Source organism: Stegostoma tigrinum, chromosome 42, assembly GCF_030684315.1.
Source record: "Stegostoma tigrinum isolate sSteTig4 chromosome 42, sSteTig4.hap1, whole genome shotgun sequence".
Taxonomy (NCBI): Eukaryota; Metazoa; Chordata; class Chondrichthyes; order Orectolobiformes; family Stegostomatidae; genus Stegostoma; species Stegostoma tigrinum.
Genome location: NC_081395.1, coordinates 8,198,877 through 8,216,661, shown reverse-complemented (window position 1 = coordinate 8,216,661; position 17,785 = coordinate 8,198,877). Strand labels below are relative to the sequence as shown.

The window sequence follows — 17,785 nt, the reverse complement described above, 5'->3', positions numbered from 1 at the left end:
AGGTGGGATGAGGTTAGTAGGTGGCTGGGGGTGCGGCTTGGGGTGGGAGGAAGGGATGGGTGAGAGGAAGAACCGGTTAGGGAGGCAGAGACAGGTTGGACTGGTTTAGGGATGCAGTGGGTGGGGGGGGAGGGGGGAAAGAGCTGGGCTGGTTGTGTGGTGCAGTGGGGGGAGGGGATGAACTGGGCTGGTTTAGGGATGCAGTAGGGGAAGGGGAGATGTTGAAACTGGTGAAGTCCACGTTGATACCATATGGCTGCAGGGTTCCCAGGCGGAATATGAGTTGCTGTTCCTGCAACCTTCGGGTGGCATCATTGTGGCACTGCAGGAGGCCCATGATGGACATCCCATCTAGAGAATGGGAGGGGGAGTGGAAATGGTTTGCGACTTGGAGGTGCAGTTGTGTGTATATGCTCTGCGAATATTGGGTACCTAGGTCAGTTTTGTTTTAAAGCAATTTCTCTGATTCACTGCCTATTTAATTGTGCTGCCTCGTAAGATTTAATGATCTGGATGCAGTCCCCATCCATTTTCCTTTCTTCTTTACCACCACTGCTTCCTCGTCTCCCCCCCCAACCCGCCCCCAAGAAAAAAAACTGCCCTTCAAAATTGATGTGAAGACTGGAAGCCCAGAATTGGCAAACTGCAGTTCCAGTGATGCGTGTAAACTCTGGCTGTCTTATAGGGAGCACGTAATTCGCTGAGTAGCAATAGGAAGCATCTGCGAGAGGGTCTACTTGGTCATTGTACACAGGTTGTTCTGCGTAGTTCCCTATGGGTCAGCGGGAAATGGCTGCTAATGCACTGAGCCCTGTTCGTCAATTTATATAAACCAGTATAGTGTCCTCTCTTTTTCTGTATTGGCCTCCATCTAATATTCAGGATCTCTCCAGAGAAATATAAAAGCACATTTGAGAACACCACTTGTACATTCGTTTGTGCCTATTGTTGCCTCATCATGGTTTATACTTTGGACTCATCACCCCTTCATGAATCCCCAAACTCTACAAATGATGCAGGGAACAAGAGACCCTTTGGAGTAGAAGGGGGATCATTGGAGTCCCGTTTACTAAATGGTTTTGCTATAGTTTTAGCAATTAGTAGCGCCTGCTTAGCCTGGAAAGAGAGTCTGTCCTTCATGTCTCAAGAACTTCCAGTGACTGTAGTCCTATTTAAAAAAGAAAGTTCATTGTCTGAGTCACTGAGTCATATGAAATGTGATATGTAAATGGAGATATTATTCTAGGATGAGGAGGAGAGAAAAATGATGGCAAGGCTCCGGTAAGGCCTGATCTGTGTGTAAATATGTTCTGCAGTAAATTTCTTTCGTTATGAACAAGCCTCACATAGAAACCCTGAGGGTGCATTATTTGATGTCCAAATGACTACGCCCACAGGCACTTAAATACCATAAATTGTGCTATGCACAATGGCCACAGTGTCTCCCTTTCTTTAGAAATCATGAGACAGACGCCAAAAGGACATTGTCCCAGCCCTCCTCTGTAACAGGAGATCTCGTTTCCCATTATTGTGATGATCGCATCATTGGCTCTTAATCCGGTTGAAATGTTCTGATGCATCAATCCATTTGTAAGCAATTCTGTGCAATCTTAACCCAAAGGAGGTGTAGAAGGGAAACTGAGAAGAGAATCTTACATGTTCTCTGGCAGTGTCTTTCATTTAACATTTTACTATTTGACATGATTTGCTTATTCACAGAGCTGCAACTGAAGCCCAAGCATCATCCCTACAAGGTCAGCCGGCAGTGGTCAGATCTCCTTTACCGATTTACTAAGTGTTCTGTTGATGACATTGTTCATGGTGAGTGTTGCATTGGTTAATAACTTGAAGAATTTTGAGGACCAGGTGTTATGACTCAGTGGGTGGCATGCTGGAAACGAAGCTCGACTACTCTCTGTCTTTATTCATTTACGGATGAGGGTGTCACTGTCGAGGCAGCATTTGTTGCCCATCCCTAATTGCCCAGAGAGCATTTAAGAGTCAACCACATTGCTGTGGGTCTGAAGTCACGTGTAGGCCAGACCGGGTAGGAATATCACTTTCCTTCCCTAAAGGACATTAGTGATCCAGATGGGTTTTTCCAACAATACATGATGGATTCATGGCCATCATTAGATTCTTAATTCCAGATTTTTTTGGATTCGGATTTCACCATCTCCCAGAGTGGGATTTGAACCTGGGTCCCCAGAATGTTGTCTTCTCTGGATTAACAGTCCAGCGATAATACCACCAGGCCATTGCCTCCACCGCACCCCCCCACACCCCCCAAAGTCTTCGCAAACGTGAAAGATATTGATAAAAATACTCAAAAATCTCCACTTTACTTGTCTTTTAGACCAGGTTGACCAAAAGTGCAGACCAGATTATGGTCCATCAACATTAACTCTTCTGGTTAAAACTCTAACCCATTTAAAACTGCCCCCCCGCCACCATCAGTAGTAAATCTTTTGTGTCTGCAAGATCACGAATCCCACATTTGCTTTTCCATACCAAAAAAGAAGTAACACCAAAAATCAACATCTGCCAGAGAAACTGGCATATCCTGATCATAAACCTACTTTTAATGAGCTTTGCACTTGTCAATTTCATCATTCACTGGTACGTAGGAATAACTAACAACAGACATACACAAAAAAGCATGGGTGTTATGCACAGAGGGGAGGACCTAAAAGGCTGTTCAATGGCCCCTATCCTTGGGGTTTACTGAGACGATCCCTTTTGCCCAACATGTTTTGCTGCTCCTCGATCTTCCTTTTCCAGACAGTTTTACCCACTTGCAGGTGACAAAATGACTGATTCATACTTATGAAATCTCTGACTATAGCTACAGTTAAAAGCTATAACTCATCTCAGCTGATGAAGAGAAAGAAACTAACTTTTGTCAGACTTAAGACACTTACTTGACTACAAAGAGAAGGATAGCTCATTCCTTTCTCAGGGTCCGATGGCTTCTGACTACACTTTCACACCAAAAGCTATTAGCTCCCTGGGAGCCAACCTCAGCTGTTAGCAGGCAAAAGACCATTATCATCTAGCTACCAGTCCAGAGAGCGATCGGCTACTTGTTGACTCCCTGTTCCAGCTCATCTGCAACTAACGCACACAGAGACACATCATCTTGTTCTTTCCCATTTCACTCCACAATCAAAAATACAAGCAGACATACTCTCTTTGCACGGGGAATGGCCATCTGGGATGATGTGTCAACTGTTATTGTTCACTGATTACTCAATCTATTTCTCCCTGTAGTCCGTTGTCTTTTCAGTCCATATGTATAGTGTGCTTACTAATCTTTGAAAGGTGTTTCCATTCAGTTCGTGACTAGTCAAAATGCCCCCAAGTGTTTAATAAACAGCAACTTGGTTCACCATATCCTCCACCCCATCTTCTACAATCCTAGGCTACTGAGACCTGTTGCAGCACAGACTAGACACTTAGCATGGAAAGAGAAGCTCATTTAAAGTGACTAAAGCAGCATCAAAACGGCATGTGGTGATTTTATTCAGAATGCATTGTGTGAGAATAATTGGAACAGAAGAGTAAAGACTTTCATCTTTTCCCAGCTAGTGTTTCTCCCTGTATGTCAAGATGCACAAACATAGAAAATCCCTGATTTTGATTTGTGGCCTGAGCAGTGTTAACTGGTCTCATCTAGGATGACACCTTTCATATAGGCACTTTAATGCTCAGACAGTTCATATCTGGAAGTTGTTGCTCTTTTTCCCCAACCACCCATGCATTCTGCACTGCTGCTAGGTGTATGGATATTGGCAGAGGATAGTGGTCGCCTCAACCATAAGCTCTCTCTGTCCCACCCCACATGCTTCATTAGACTAGGTTTCTCCTTGTGCTTGAAAGTGAAGATCTCCCATTTACGGTTGAAATGACAAGTGTTCTTTATTCTGAAGGTTGAGCGTTTGTGTATCTCTCCCTCAGAGGGTCATTGCCATAAAAATATTCAAAGTTCGGCCTTGACTAAAGAGGGAAACCAACCATATTGGTGTAGGAAGGCAAGTGGCGTCTAGGCTGTAGTCAGATCAGCCACGATAGCTTGTTGACTGCCAAGCAGGCTCAAGGGGCCTAGAGGCAGCTACTCCTAACTGTTTGTGTGGAAAATGCAGCCAGGTGAAAGTACTATGTTTGTTTCCATTGGTGGTTCAATTGCTCTCTTAATGGTATGTCTGTGTCTGACAGATGAACCGTCGTTGCAGTTTCGAAAGAATGTGTTCTTTCCCAAAGGCAAAGAGTTACAAGTGAGTTCTTAGTCTCAGTAATGATTTGAAATAGTACATAAACCGTAATGTTCTGTCAGGAATTCCAAGTGTTTTACGTATGTTTGTGTGTACTGTATAATAAATTTTCCTTCTACTTGCAAAAACAGGGAATGCTGGAGAAATTCAGCAAGACTAGCAGCATCTGTGGAGAGAAAGAGTTAATATTTCATGTCAATAAAACCTGAAATGTTCTAAGGAAAGGCCACTGGACCAAAAATGTTAATTCTGATGTCTCTGCCCTGATGTTACCAGACTTGCTGAGTTTTTCAAGCAATCTTTGTTTTTGTAACTTGAGTCCACTGACTTTTCTTCAGAGACTTCGAACTCCTCTTCCTTCTAGTTTTTGGAAGTGCCGAACTTTAGTCTTGCTATTTTTTTCCAGATATCTTCCATTTGCAGGTTCCCCTAGTATGTGTGCCGCAGCATAAAGGCTTATTTTAGCTTACAATTTATTTAGAACCTGTTCTGTTGTATACTGAAATGGGTCTGTTTGTGAGTACTGCTAGTATAAGACCACTTGCTACTGTAAAATGACTGAAGCGTAGAGTATATTTCCTGAGATTTGCCAGTGTTTTAGTGCAACTCCAACAAGAGCTGTTGGAAACGAAGAATGAAATGTATTCAAAGGAAAAGATCCATCAGTAATAGATTCTGAAGACGAGTGATTTCTTTTCAACCAAGTGTCAAATAGCTTTACAGTCTGTCCACTAGTAATCCGTGCTGTTTCTGTACTGATTACTGATATGGTTATTTATCAGTCTGCAGAAATTTTCCGATGTCTTACCCTTCAAAATTGTTCCTTCCTTTTGCTGAGTAGTCAATATTTGTTGAAATTTCAGATTGCGGATGAGGGCATTCTCCGATTGTTGTACGAGGAGGCCAAACTTAATATCCTGGAGGGCCGGTACCCTTACGACATGGAGGATTGTCTCAAACTGGGTGCCCTCACTTGTCGAATTGAGCTTGGTCCCTTTAATCAGGACCAACACAATCTGACTGTCATCAGGTGAGGCTAGTATTGATAACCAAGGAAGAATATGGACAGATCCTGGCTGACTGAAATGGAAGTATTGCAAGAGATAATGGGTGGGCGAGGGAGGTTAAATTCAACATAGTGACTGACTCGTAAAGTACAAAGACCCAATGTCATTCTGGTTGCCAGTTTCCTTTTCTTTAAGTTATTGAGTGACAAAAATCATGCACAAAAGAAAACTTGTTGCACCAAAGACGCCTCAGTTCCTGAGCATGCTTGCATCATGAAGTTGTATGATGAATTCTACAGTATGGAAGTTTGCCACCTTGGCCCATCATGCTATGAGCTACTCACTACTTTTTTTTTTAAGAAAGGTCATCTGGTAGCTTATTACTGTTGGTGGGACTTTATTGTGTGCAATTTGGTTGTTCTTCCCTTAGAGCAGTGTGTAGATTTCAGGAAAAAAAAGTACTTAAGGCTGTGAGGTGCTTTGAGATGCCCTGGGGTGCAAAAGTGTTGTATGGTTGCAATCTCGATGATTGATTTGTTTTCTCCTATTTCTTTTTAAACTTCTCATTTTAATCTCTCCCTTTCTAAAGCTGCTGTGAATTCCATGTACCAACAGGGTAAAGGGGGAAGGTATGATCTCTTGTGTGTTTTTGAGTTACCAACTCACTCAGCAGTGGTATTTCTTCCCTATTTCCTTTATCAAGGACTCTCATCATTTCACAAACCTCACTGACCTCTTAAGTTTTGCTGTTTTGATCAGAAAGTCTCCAACCTGAGCCATCTTTATTACTTTTGAGCCTTATTTTGGTGTCACAACACCATTCAGCTGAACTGCTTCAAGTGGTAAAATTTAATCCTCTGGTGCTACTATATGTTGTGCAGTATCACCAGTTGTGATTCGACGGCTGAAATAACTTCTCCAGATGCAATTGGCTCCTTCAGTGGCCAGATGGGAAAGGTCTAACATTTCAAGCATAACCTTCCCTCCTGCTAGAAAAAAGATGGTGATCATGGCCGTGTTGGGAAAATGTGCAGTTACATTACAGATTTCCAGTTGATGTGGGTATTTTCCCCATTACAATCATTTGTGTCTGGAAGTCCTGCACTGAGCAGTTAATGGCAATCCAGGAGACTTGAGCAATGAACAGCCCTATCCAGTTGCAGCACTAACTGGGAGGAGCAAACCCCATACAAAGCAGGATTAAAACTCAGATGAGTTTCTGAAAGACGCTTACTGAGGCTCGTTTGATAATGGGAACTGCAGATGCTGGAGAATCCAAGATAAACAAGTGTGAAGCTGGATGGACAGAGCAGGCCAAGCAGCATCTCAGGAGCACAAAAGCTGATGTTTCGGGCATAGACCCTTCATCAGACAGGGGGATGGGGAGAGTTCTGGAATAAATAGGGAGAGAGGGGGGAAGCGGACCGAAGATGGAGAGAAAAGAAGATAGGTGGAGAGGAGAGTATCGGTAGGGAGGGGATAGGTCAGTCCAAGGAAGATGGACAGGTCAAGAAGGCGGGATGGGGTAGTAGGTAGGAAATGGAGGTGTGGCTTGAGGTGGGAGGAAGGGATGGGTGAGAGGAAGAACAGGTTAGGGAGGCAGAGACAGGCTGGGCTGGTTTTGGGATGCAGTGGTGGGAGGGAACAAGCTGGGCTGGTTTTGGGATGCAGTGGGGCAAGGGGAGATTTTGAAGCTGGTGAAGTCCACATTGATACCATTGGGCTGCAGGGTTCCCAAGCGGAATATGAGTTGCCGTTCCTGCAACCTTTGGGTGGCATCATTGTGGCACTGCAGGAGGCCCATGATGGACATATCGTCTGAGGAATGGGAGGGGGAGTTAAAATGGTTCGCGACTGGGAGGTGCAATTGTTTATTGCGAACCGAGTGCAGGTGTTCTGCAAAGTGGTCCTCAAGCCTCCGGAGACTTGGGGACCGCTTTGTAGAACACCTCCGACGGTTGCAGGAACAGCGACTCATATTCCGCTTGGGAACCCTGCAGCCCAATGGTATCAGTGTGGTCTTCACAAGCTTCAAAATCTCCCCTCCCCCCACTGCATCCCAAAACCAGCCCAGCCTGTCTCTGCCTCCCTAACCTGTTCTTCCTCTCGCCCATCCCTTCCTCCCATCTCAAGCCGCACCTCCATTTCTTACCTACTACCCATCCCGCCTCCTTGACCTGTCCGTCTTCCCTGGACTGACCTATCCCCTCCCTACCTCCCCACCTATACTCTCCTCTCCACCTATCTACTTCTCCTTCCATCTTTGGTCCGCTTCCCCCTCTCCCTATTTATTCCAGAACACACTCCCCATCCCCCTCTCTGATGAAGGGTCTAGGCCCAAAACGTCAGTTTTTGTACTCCTGAGATGCTGCTTGGCCTGCTGTGTTCATCCAGCTTCACGTTTACTGAGGCTCATTCTGATCGCCTAGGTTTGTGACTGCTGGCTGGTACTACAGCTGGATTGGATGCTTGTGGGATAAGTGCAATGGGTTGTATCTGGAGCAGGACCTCTAAGCTGACTTTGGTGACATCAATTGTTGCAGGGGCTGGGATCAACACATTACTCCTGTCTACAGCTCTGTACAACACATGGAAGAGTTTTTGCATTTTGTCTGTGAGTCATCTTATTCATTAGGTACTGCTACCTTGCTATCTGAAACATGATCCAGGTTGGGTTAACCTATTATTATGAAATGTTTTTCAGGGAGAAACTTGATATGTTTCTTCCCACTCATCTGTGTAAAAAGCACAGTGGGTTCCTGGCAGCATTCCGGCCTCGAGGAGCCAAGCAGCATTGCTATGAAGAGGAGCTCCTGGAATCCTTCAGGCAGCTGGTGGATGATGCAGCGCGTGAGGAGCCAGAAGCCCTGAAACTTCACTACCGAGCGTATCTGGAAAAATGTCATCTGCTACAGTACTATGGGTAAGTTGTGGGATTGGGTTGGCCTCCTTATGAAAAGTTGAAGGGTTCTGAGAGATTGCGCGCACAATATGCTTGGCAACCTTTGTCTGGTCTTTCATACATAACAAATGTATAAGTCAGGAGACTGTACAGACATTCAGTCCTTTGACTCTTGTCCACCATTCAGTAAGAACATGGCTTATCTGATTACAAGTACTGTATGTTTCCACCTTGCCTTTGGGAGTTTGACCCACTCCTCCAGGCAGAATCGTAGAATCCGTATCGTATGGAAGCAGTCCATTTGGCTAATTGAATGCTCACCGACCCTCCGAGCATCCCTGCCAGCCCGATAACCCTGCATTTCCCATGGCTAATCCCCTTAGCCTGCACACTCCTGGACGCTACGGGCAGCTTAACGTGGCCAATCCATCCTAATCTGCACACCTTTGGACTGTGGGAGGAAACCAGAGCACCCAGAAGGAACCCTTGCAGATGTGGAGATAATGTGCAAACTCCAAACAAACAGCTGCCCAAGGATGGGATCAAACCAGAGTCCCTGGCACTGTGAGGCAGTAGCGCTAACCACTGAGCCACCATGCCTCCCTTTGTCGTTTTAGACATCATAGATGTACTGCAGCACCTTCAGTAGAAGAAAGCAGAAAATGTTTGTTAATTTAGAGACCTTAGTTACTGACGTTGCCATCACACAATGCAGTGTATTGTGTGCACAAAGTTATGCTTCATCGTGATGTAGCATAAGATTTCTGTTTTGTGTGTGCACGTAAGACAGTGAGGGGTAAAAGATCAAGGAATGTGGCAGAGTCATTCAGGTAACAGCCCCATTCCTTGAAGGGTTATTAATTTAGAGCAACCTGGCAGTCCAGTCCTGAACATAATCCATTAATTCACTTAAGAATAGTTACAAAATGCTGTAAAAGAATCTCTGATAGGCAAAGGCCTGTTTAAGCTGTCAAGTTTGTACTTTAAGTACCCTGACTAGCTCCACGTGGTATTCAACTCCATGCCATGCGACCTACCCATCTTATCCTGAGGAAAGGTTTGCCTCCTGGCATTTAGGATCTCCTGAGGGAAGTTGAGTAAATTTTTTGGCATTCTCATCTTGAATAGTTGGACTTTCTCCCTTTATGCTTTTACCTCTGTCTCCTTTAAATGTCTCATTTAAGTTCTCTCGCCTTTTTAAAAAGTTGTCACAGAATTGTGCAATGCCTTAGAAACAAAGAAAATAGGTGCAGGAGTAGGCCATTTGGCCCTTTGAGCCTGTACCAACATTCAATATGATCATGGCTAATTTTGCAATCTCAGTATCCCACTCCCACTTTCTCTCCATATCCCTTGATCTTCTTAGACTCAAGGCCCATGTCCAGCTCCCACTTAAATATATCCAGTGAACTGGTCCTAACAGCCTCTGGTAGAGAATTCAACAGGTTCAAAACTCTGAAGAAATTCTTCCTCATCTCAGTCCTGAATGGTTTACTCCTTATTCTTAGATTGTAACCTCTAGCTCTGGACTTTCTGAAAATCAGGAACATTCTTCCTTATAAACAGCCTGTCCAGTCCTGTCAGGATTTTGTTTCTATGAGATCCCTGTTCATTCTTCTAAATTCCAATGAATGCAAGCCCAGTTAATTCAAATCTTTCTTCATGCCAGCCCTGCTATCCCAGGAATCAGCCTGGTGAACCTTTGCTGGACTCCCTCAATAGCAAGAATGTACTTAGACTAGGAGACCAAACTGCACACAATACTCAAAGTGTGGCCTCACCAAGGCCCTGTATAACTGCCGCAAAACATCCTTACTCCAATACACCAATCCTCTCACTATGAAGGCTGGCATACCATTATCTTTTCTCACCGTCAGCTGTACCTGCATGCCAACTTTCAGTGACTTCCACCATGGCACCCAAATTCCATTGCACCTCTCTTTTTCCTAAACTGCCGTGCTAGATAGCCTGTGACTGAAGGTCCAAAGTGCTGTATTGTGGAAAAATGAACAGAAGTCCAAAAATTCATTTTAATCTACCTTGGATGCGTTTTGGCACAATTCTGGGGCACGGGGCACGTGGCACCTGGCTCAGAGAGAGAGACAGCACCACGCACCACAAAACCTTCAGTCTACATACACAGCCCAATCTATGAACATTTAAGATCTGTTGAAAGCCTTTTGATCACCCGGCTGATTTTTTTTAAGAAACTTGGGGAAAATGTATTGATATAATGGAAACTTTATTCATAGGGCAGAGATATCATTAAAATTAGTCAGCATATTCGAGAAAGGAAATTTGTGTTAAAGAAACTCGAATCTGGCAGCATTCATGAAGAAGGAAACAATTAATGTTCAGAGTCAAATGTGACCATTCTTCAGAACTGAAGAGGAGGAAATGTAGTTGTTTTTGCTCTTGAAAGGTAGTGAGGCAAGTCGAACAAAAGGAAAGGCTGGAGAGATATTAAAGGTCAAAGGTGTTGTAGAACAAAGAGCAAAGGGAGTGGTAGTTGGAGATAGTCACTGTGGAATGCAATATACTTGTGAAAGTAAGTTATGTTAAACACATCATCAGACACCAGGAGGGAAATGAAAAACAATTGAAATGTACAAGGTGAAAAAGACATACTGGAATTCAAGTCGGAGGGAAGAGAAGAACTACATCAAGGTATGTATTTAGGAGAGAAGTTATTGAAGCACCTTATTTAATGTAAAGCAAGATTGTTCCAGACTTGTGTATCTCAATGCAGCAGATGCTTACTTGATTGTAAATCTGAAATTGCATGTTTTCTACGTGAGGATGTTAAGGGATATTGTGGCAGATTGGGTAGAAGGAGTTAAGATGCAGATTGGCCGTGATCTGATTGAGCCTGCCCGCGATTTTAAGGACCGAATGGCACAGCTGTTTGACTTGGAGATGGTATCCCCATCTCCAGAAAGCATTTCCTTTTGCGTTTACCGAAAAACTGGATAAGAGACAGTAATGATGAGTTCCAGCTTTGGCAAAATCTGATAGTTTGATATGCTATGAGGAAGACTCGGTACTGCAGGCCAGATTACTAAGAAAAGTCGGACCTCGTTGTGAGTACCATAGCTTTGAACCTTTGGTGATGCCACATATCTGTAAGGGAAAATGCTTAGTGACTGACGCACATTTGAATTCCAGCCTATCCAAAGTCAATAGTGTTTTTGCCAGAATTGCATTTTCTCAATTCTTGAGTGATTATCTGCTTTGAGGTTCCTGTTGTTTGATTCCCCACGGTTCTGTGTGCACATTGAATTGAAGTCACATTACAGGGAAATTACATTAGTGATAAAAGGTGTATGTTATATATTTTCAATTTGGATTTCAAACGGTCAGTTTATTTAAACCACAATAGAAAGTCATTTGGACAGTGACCTAAGTGCACAAGAAAGCATGTGATTGCAGTTGTGTGTTTTGGAGTACCCCTCTAGAATTACAAATAAAATGTTGATGCTGTTGAGTTGATGACAGGCAGAGTAAACACATTTAGTTCTGATATCAGAATCAAAGCTGCAGTGTTTGGTTCAGAAAAACCCAAAATTCAGTTCAGAAGGCAGAGTAGCTTCTGCTAGCAGGGGCAGTCAAGGCAGTTCAGGGTAATCAATCACCTCAGCTGAAATGGTTTCTAATCTGTGAAACTTCCAAACTGGCAGAGTTTGGATAGAAATCTTCCATGTTGTTAGAACGGAGTGTGTTTAGGTCATCAGAATTATGAAAGATTCATGCTTGCTGGGAAGGAATTGTCAAATTATGTCCATGGTTCAGCAAAAAGAAACTGGGAAAATTCAGTTAAGTAGACGTTTTTATAAATGGGATCGAGTCTCTAACCGTGAGTCGGATTGAAATTTTGTTTTGATGTTGGTGATAAGATCTTTAAAGTATGGCTTTGTTGATATCTTTTGCATAGTAAACTTCTGTTGTAAAAGGCCATCTGTAGCCTGTGTAAATGTATTCGTGAATAACTACACAGTTGCAGAAAATTGAAACCATGCTCTATTAAGCCAAACTTTAAGATGGAATCTGACTTGTCTGCTATTAGCATTTGCTGGGATCATAAAACAGTAATCAGCCATTTTATTCAATGATCTGATACATTGGTGTTTATGTTCTCATCAGCAACTATATCAGCATAATCACTTCCTTCTGTTTTTATCTGGTATTCTCCCTTAAGTGCATCTGTGTCTTTGTTTCAACTCTTTGGTAAGTTCTATTCTGGGTTTTTTCTAAAAAAAAGCTTCTTCTGAATTTCCTATTTGATTTAACAGTGAATGTTTGTTTTATTTGGAGCCCTTGATTTTCTATTTTACAACAAGTAGAAATAGCTTCTATGTTTGCTGTTCTAAAACCTCTCAATTTTTGGTGCTCACCCATCCACTTCTAAGAGAATTCTGAACTTGCAGTTGTTGTGCCTGTTTGTTATATGCTGTTGGTTCTGGCATCATCCTTCCTTCACATTTTGTCTCTTGCGGTTTCAGCTCTGCAATGTTCTCTGGGGAGATTGATAAACCAGTGCAGAGCTTTCTGCATCGGAATGGGCGGAAACTGGTAACGATCGCAATCAGTTTGGATGGTGTGTCTGTCATGGACAGTAAGGAAAAGGTAATACTTTTTGTTCCTTAAGCAGTCTTAATTGTCTGCCTGCTGGTCTGGTGTTCTCTGAAATTATCTGCTTCTCTGTGTCATATGAACAAATCCACCCGCAGCCTCCCATTGCTTATAATAATTAGGCAGCTGCACACTGCCAACAAGGATAAAGGTGGTGCGAGAAATTCCAGCCGTGCATCGCATCATTGCTGGTACGGTTATGAGGTTGGATTTGAGCCATGCTTTTGAAAAAGTTTGGAGCAAGCTTTATACTAGCCAGATGGTGCTGTACCTGCCCTGAGGGATTTAGATGGGGACAGTGAAGAGAGGGCTTAATCTGCACACCTGCCTTGAAAAAAGCATATTTTTTTAGTGGAATCTATTATCCATTAAGACGCTAATAGAAAATCTGGATAAATCATATAGTTGGGATGCTATGACACATGTTGAATCAAACTCGGGCCTCATTTGCTTTAGTTTCTCAAGTGCAACATCATGATAGCCTGTTGGAGGCGTGGGTGGCATGCCTAGTGTAAGACTAAACCAGCAAGGTGCTTGGTTCGATTGCCATTAAGACTAATCGGTACCAACTCTCTACATTCGCTTTTGCAGTGCGTGCTCTTGGCCCTAGGTTTTCATGAGCTGTCGTGGGAGTATACGTCCTCCGAGGACGAAGAGTCAGATGACATCTTGTGGCTGGAATTTGATGGAGAGGAAGGAGGAGCTGTCGTAAACAAGCTTTTGAAGATCTATTCCAAGCAGGTACCAAGGAAATAATGTTCTCATGGTGAAATTTGCTATCACTAAGAGCAGTTGATGCATTGAAGGGGACAGACAATTAGAAGCATCTGCTGGTAGTGAGATGTAGAAATGTGGGAAAGACTTGAGTGGAGTGTCAACATGAGACCAAATGGGTGGAATGACTTTGAGGCCCTCCTATATGGAGGACATACTGCCCAGTGTACTTGGTCCACATGCTTCATGCCAAAGGGACAGAAATGAAAAATGATAAAGATGGAATTCAAATAACTATATGCCCTGTGCCTGCTGGATTCTCTAACCAGATGATTATAACAGTAATTTGCAGTTTATATATTTCCGCTGCTTTCTCACTGCGCGTACACCTTACTCACCAGGCGTAACATTTGTTTTGATTTTGGTCCTGGCATTACTCTGCCTTTCTTTGCCCTCAGCCTGCTTTGAGTTCGGTCATTTTCTGGTTCTAATTTAGTTTTCCAGCCTTTAGTATGTTTTTTTGACTTTAAAAGGAGTGAAAGGTTGTTTAATTGTTACAGGTTGGGAGGCAAAGACAATGGAAACATTGCTTAAATGCAAAACACTATCTTGTCTGGTTAAATGACAATTAAGTTCATGATTACTTTTGAAGAACGTGGAACCAGCAGCTGTTACAAATTCGGTGTAAAGTTTTCGTAAGCTTATTCACATTATTTGTATGAAGTGGAGGTGGACAGAAGGAAGTCGTGCCCAGTTACCCTACATCAAACAGGATATCCAAGTTAGGTGAAAGCATGACCAGGTGTTTTATTGTACAAGACTGTCCAGGAAATGTTTGGTTAGTGCTCACACTGTGCTCTGCCCAGCCTCATTTTTCCTAGACTAAAAGACTTGGAGAAATTAGGCAAAGGTTCCTGCTTTGGATTGCTACTTGCGGACTGAGATTTTGACTGTTGAGTGAAATGTGGATGGGCAGTGATTTGTCCTGCAATTGAATAGTCCACCTCCAAAAAAGCTGCTCCCTTGGGTTGAGGATGCAATGAAGTGATGCCTCCGGACTAATGCTTGGTGTATCTATCTAGGCGGAGCTGATGAGTGGAATGATTGACTACTGCATTGACTTCAGCAACACCTTCGAGGCACCACCAGCGCAGGACGCTGTTGCTGCAAAACCACCGAGACCAAAGGAGAAACGTGGCAAACTGAAGCGGCAGAACAGCGTGGTGTGCAATCGGATCCAGCAGCTGTCAACCATAGACTATGTGGAGGAGGGTAGGTGGCCTGCTTGTTTTTTGGGTTGCATCTGCTAATTACTGAACAATTAGTGGCTGAGAGTCTTGGCCCAAGCTAACTTGCTAATCGGGAGTGTGACCCTCAGCAGAGTCAGCCTTCTCTTTTGTCTTTGCAAATGTTGGCCTTTTCCTGGATGGCCTGAAAATTCTGGGTATGTTTGAGTACTCTGCACGGGTGCCATACCATTTCCTGTCATCAGAGGGTGCTGCTGCACTGCACAATAGTTCCACAATCCTGACCGTACAAATAGAATAATTGCATTGAAAACTACAGATTTTTTAATCCAGCAACAATCCAAAAAAAATTACCCTTCAAATATATATTGTAAAATCATACAGAAAATGATAGAAACCTAAATGAGTGAGTAAGTCCAATAACCCATTTCCCTCTGAGTAAGGTAGTTGATGAATTGGAATAAAAATGTGAAGACTAACATGTGGAAAGGCAGTCCAGGGGATCTGTGTACTAGTAACCTGTTGCTGCTGGCTGCTAATTCAATTTTTCACTTCTGTCATATTCCAAAATTAAATCCTTACGAGGCTGAGAACGTAGCTCCAATGCTTCAATCTGTTTGGATTGCCAGAAGGCCTTTGACAAATGCCGCATAAGAGGTTGCTAAATAAGATTAGAGCCCATTGTGTTAGGGCCAATGTACTGGCATAGATACAAGATTGGCTGACTGGCAAAGGCAGAGTGTGGGTATAAAGGTGTCTTTTACCGAGGGGAGTTGGTGACTAGTAGAATTCTGAGAGGGTCAGTGTTAGGACAGCTTATTCATGTTATATGTTAACGACCTGGATGAAGAAATGTGAGGGCATTGTTGCCAACTTTGCAGATTTCACAAAGGTAGAGAAATAGGTATTGTTGAAAAAGCAGGGAGGCTGCAGAAGGATTTGGCCTAGCTAGGAGAGTGGGCAACAAAGTGGCAGAATATAATGTGGGCATGTGTGAGGCTATGCGCTTTGGTAGAAACAGGAGAGCTGTAGACTATTTTCTCAGTAGAGAAAAGTTTCAGGAATCTGAAGCACAGAAGACTTGAGTTCTAGTTCAGAATTCTCTTCAGTTTAACATGCTACCAAATGCCGTGTTCTCATTCATTTCAGGAGGGCTAGAATACAAGAGCAGGGATGTAATCCGAAGGCTATATAAGGCTCCGGTCAGACTGCATTTGAAATATTGTGAGCAGAATTGAGCCCTGTATCTAAGGAAGGATGTGCTGGCCTAGTAGGGGGTCCAGAGGAGGTTTACAAGAATGATCCCAGGGATGAAGGGCTTGACGTATGAGGAGCAGTTGAGGACTCTGGCGAGTAGAAGGGGAAGGGGTGATCTGATTGAAACTTACAGAAAACTGAGAGGCCTAGATAGAATAGAGCCCTGGTAGGAAAGACTAGGACCTAGGGGCACAACCTTCAGGTGAAAGGATGACCCTTTAGAATTGAGAGGAGATAGAATTTCTTCAGCCAGAGGTTCGTGGGTCTGTGGAACATATTGTCACAGAAGGTTGCGGAGGTGAAGTCATTGAGTGTCCTTAAGTAGAGATGGGTATTTGATTGACAAGGGAATCATGATTACGGAGAAGGCAGGAGACTGGCGTTGAGAAACATATCAGCCATGTTTGAATGGCAGAACAGAATTGATGGGCCAAATGGCTTAATTCTGTTCCTGTATCTTATATCTGTTTGTAACTGTAGTCACTGGGTGGAGGGTGCAGAGGATATGCTTCCAGAATTTGGTGTAGATTAATGCTGGCATAAAGGGTGAAGTCTCTGTCAGTGCATACTGTGTTGCTGTAGACTGGTTCTGAGTAGGAGCTTTTCTCCCCTCAAACTCTGGAATTGTGAACGCCCAAAGGGTTGTGGACCTGACTGCCTGGTCTCTTCCTATGGTGATATCATTCCCGGGGTAGCCCTGGAGTGGAGATGCATTTTGACCATTGTACACAGACCTTCTGTGACCTGTGGGCATTGCAGAGGTTGGAGTACAAACCCCCTCCTGTATTCAAGTTTTCACTTGAAATTTTGTAGGTTTCACGTTGGAATTTGAATTTTGATAGTCTGTTCTGTTATACAAACTACCAGTTCCCTACTTTTTACATTTATTCAAATAATGGAAAAGAGACACACCGTTTGCTTTCAAAGTGAAGTTACTAATATAGAGTCTGCTTAAAATTGTTTCCAGGACTATTCTTTGTCATTTAGCTGTCTGGCGATGAGCCGTGTGGAAGGAAGTGTACGTAGGTCAGAGTATCCGGAGGCATGGGAGGAAGAGATTGTTTCAAGTGGAACAGTGACTAAGGCTACATTGATTTTAAACGAGGCATAGGCCTGCCTTAACTCCATTGTAAATCCAAACAGCAACAGTTATAGAATAAGCCACCAGTGAAGAGGCTTTCAGGTGATCAGAGAAGAAAGGATACTGAGGCTCAGAATTGTAAGAGGTGTCAGCTAAGTCTCCAGTTGCTGCCCTGCAGGATTGCAGTGTGAGACTTTTCAGTACTTTGTGAGAATGGTTTCAGGGATGAGGAGTACTTGTTATGAACATACCTTGAAGGTGTTTCAGACCTCTCAAAGCTGAAGGGAATTTTCAAAATGCAAGACCTGCACAGAGTAGATAGTAAGAAGCACTTTGTTCTGGTAGTAGAATAGTGGAAGTCGTGAAAGCTGATACAGTAACAACATTTACAAGGCATCTGGATGAGTACGCAAATAGGAAGGGTTTAGAGGGATATGAGCCAAATACTGGCAAATGGGACTAGGTGAATGTTGGATATCTGGTTGACTTGGACAAGTTGGACTGAAGGGTCTGTTTCTGTGCTGTACAGCTCTATGACTGAAAACAAAAGGACAAAGATTTAATTGACAAAAGAAGCAAAAGCTGTGCAAGGGTAAATTTCTTTTTCATGTAGTGAGGATTTGGTTCTGGAATAGAGTGCCTGTGAGCGTGATGGAGGTAGCTGCCATTAAATCAAT

The 17,785-nt window shown here is 43.3% G+C and overlaps 1 protein-coding gene across 2 annotated transcripts in view; it reads left to right on the top strand.

Annotated features, from left to right (window-relative positions):
* frmd8 (FERM domain containing 8) overlaps positions 1-17,785 on the top strand; it is a 30,895-nt gene that overhangs the window by 10,625 nt on the left and 2,485 nt on the right. For both annotated transcript variants that reach the window (XM_059641582.1, XM_059641583.1), the window contains exons 4-10: positions 1,720-1,821; positions 4,216-4,274; positions 5,135-5,301; positions 7,983-8,201; positions 12,680-12,803; positions 13,401-13,550; positions 14,606-14,795. In XM_059641582.1, coding sequence (XP_059497565.1) covers positions 1,720-1,821; positions 4,216-4,274; positions 5,135-5,301; positions 7,983-8,201; positions 12,680-12,803; positions 13,401-13,550; positions 14,606-14,795 — 1,011 coding nt within the window. The remainder of the gene's footprint in view (positions 1-1,719; positions 1,822-4,215; positions 4,275-5,134; positions 5,302-7,982; positions 8,202-12,679; positions 12,804-13,400; positions 13,551-14,605; positions 14,796-17,785) is intronic.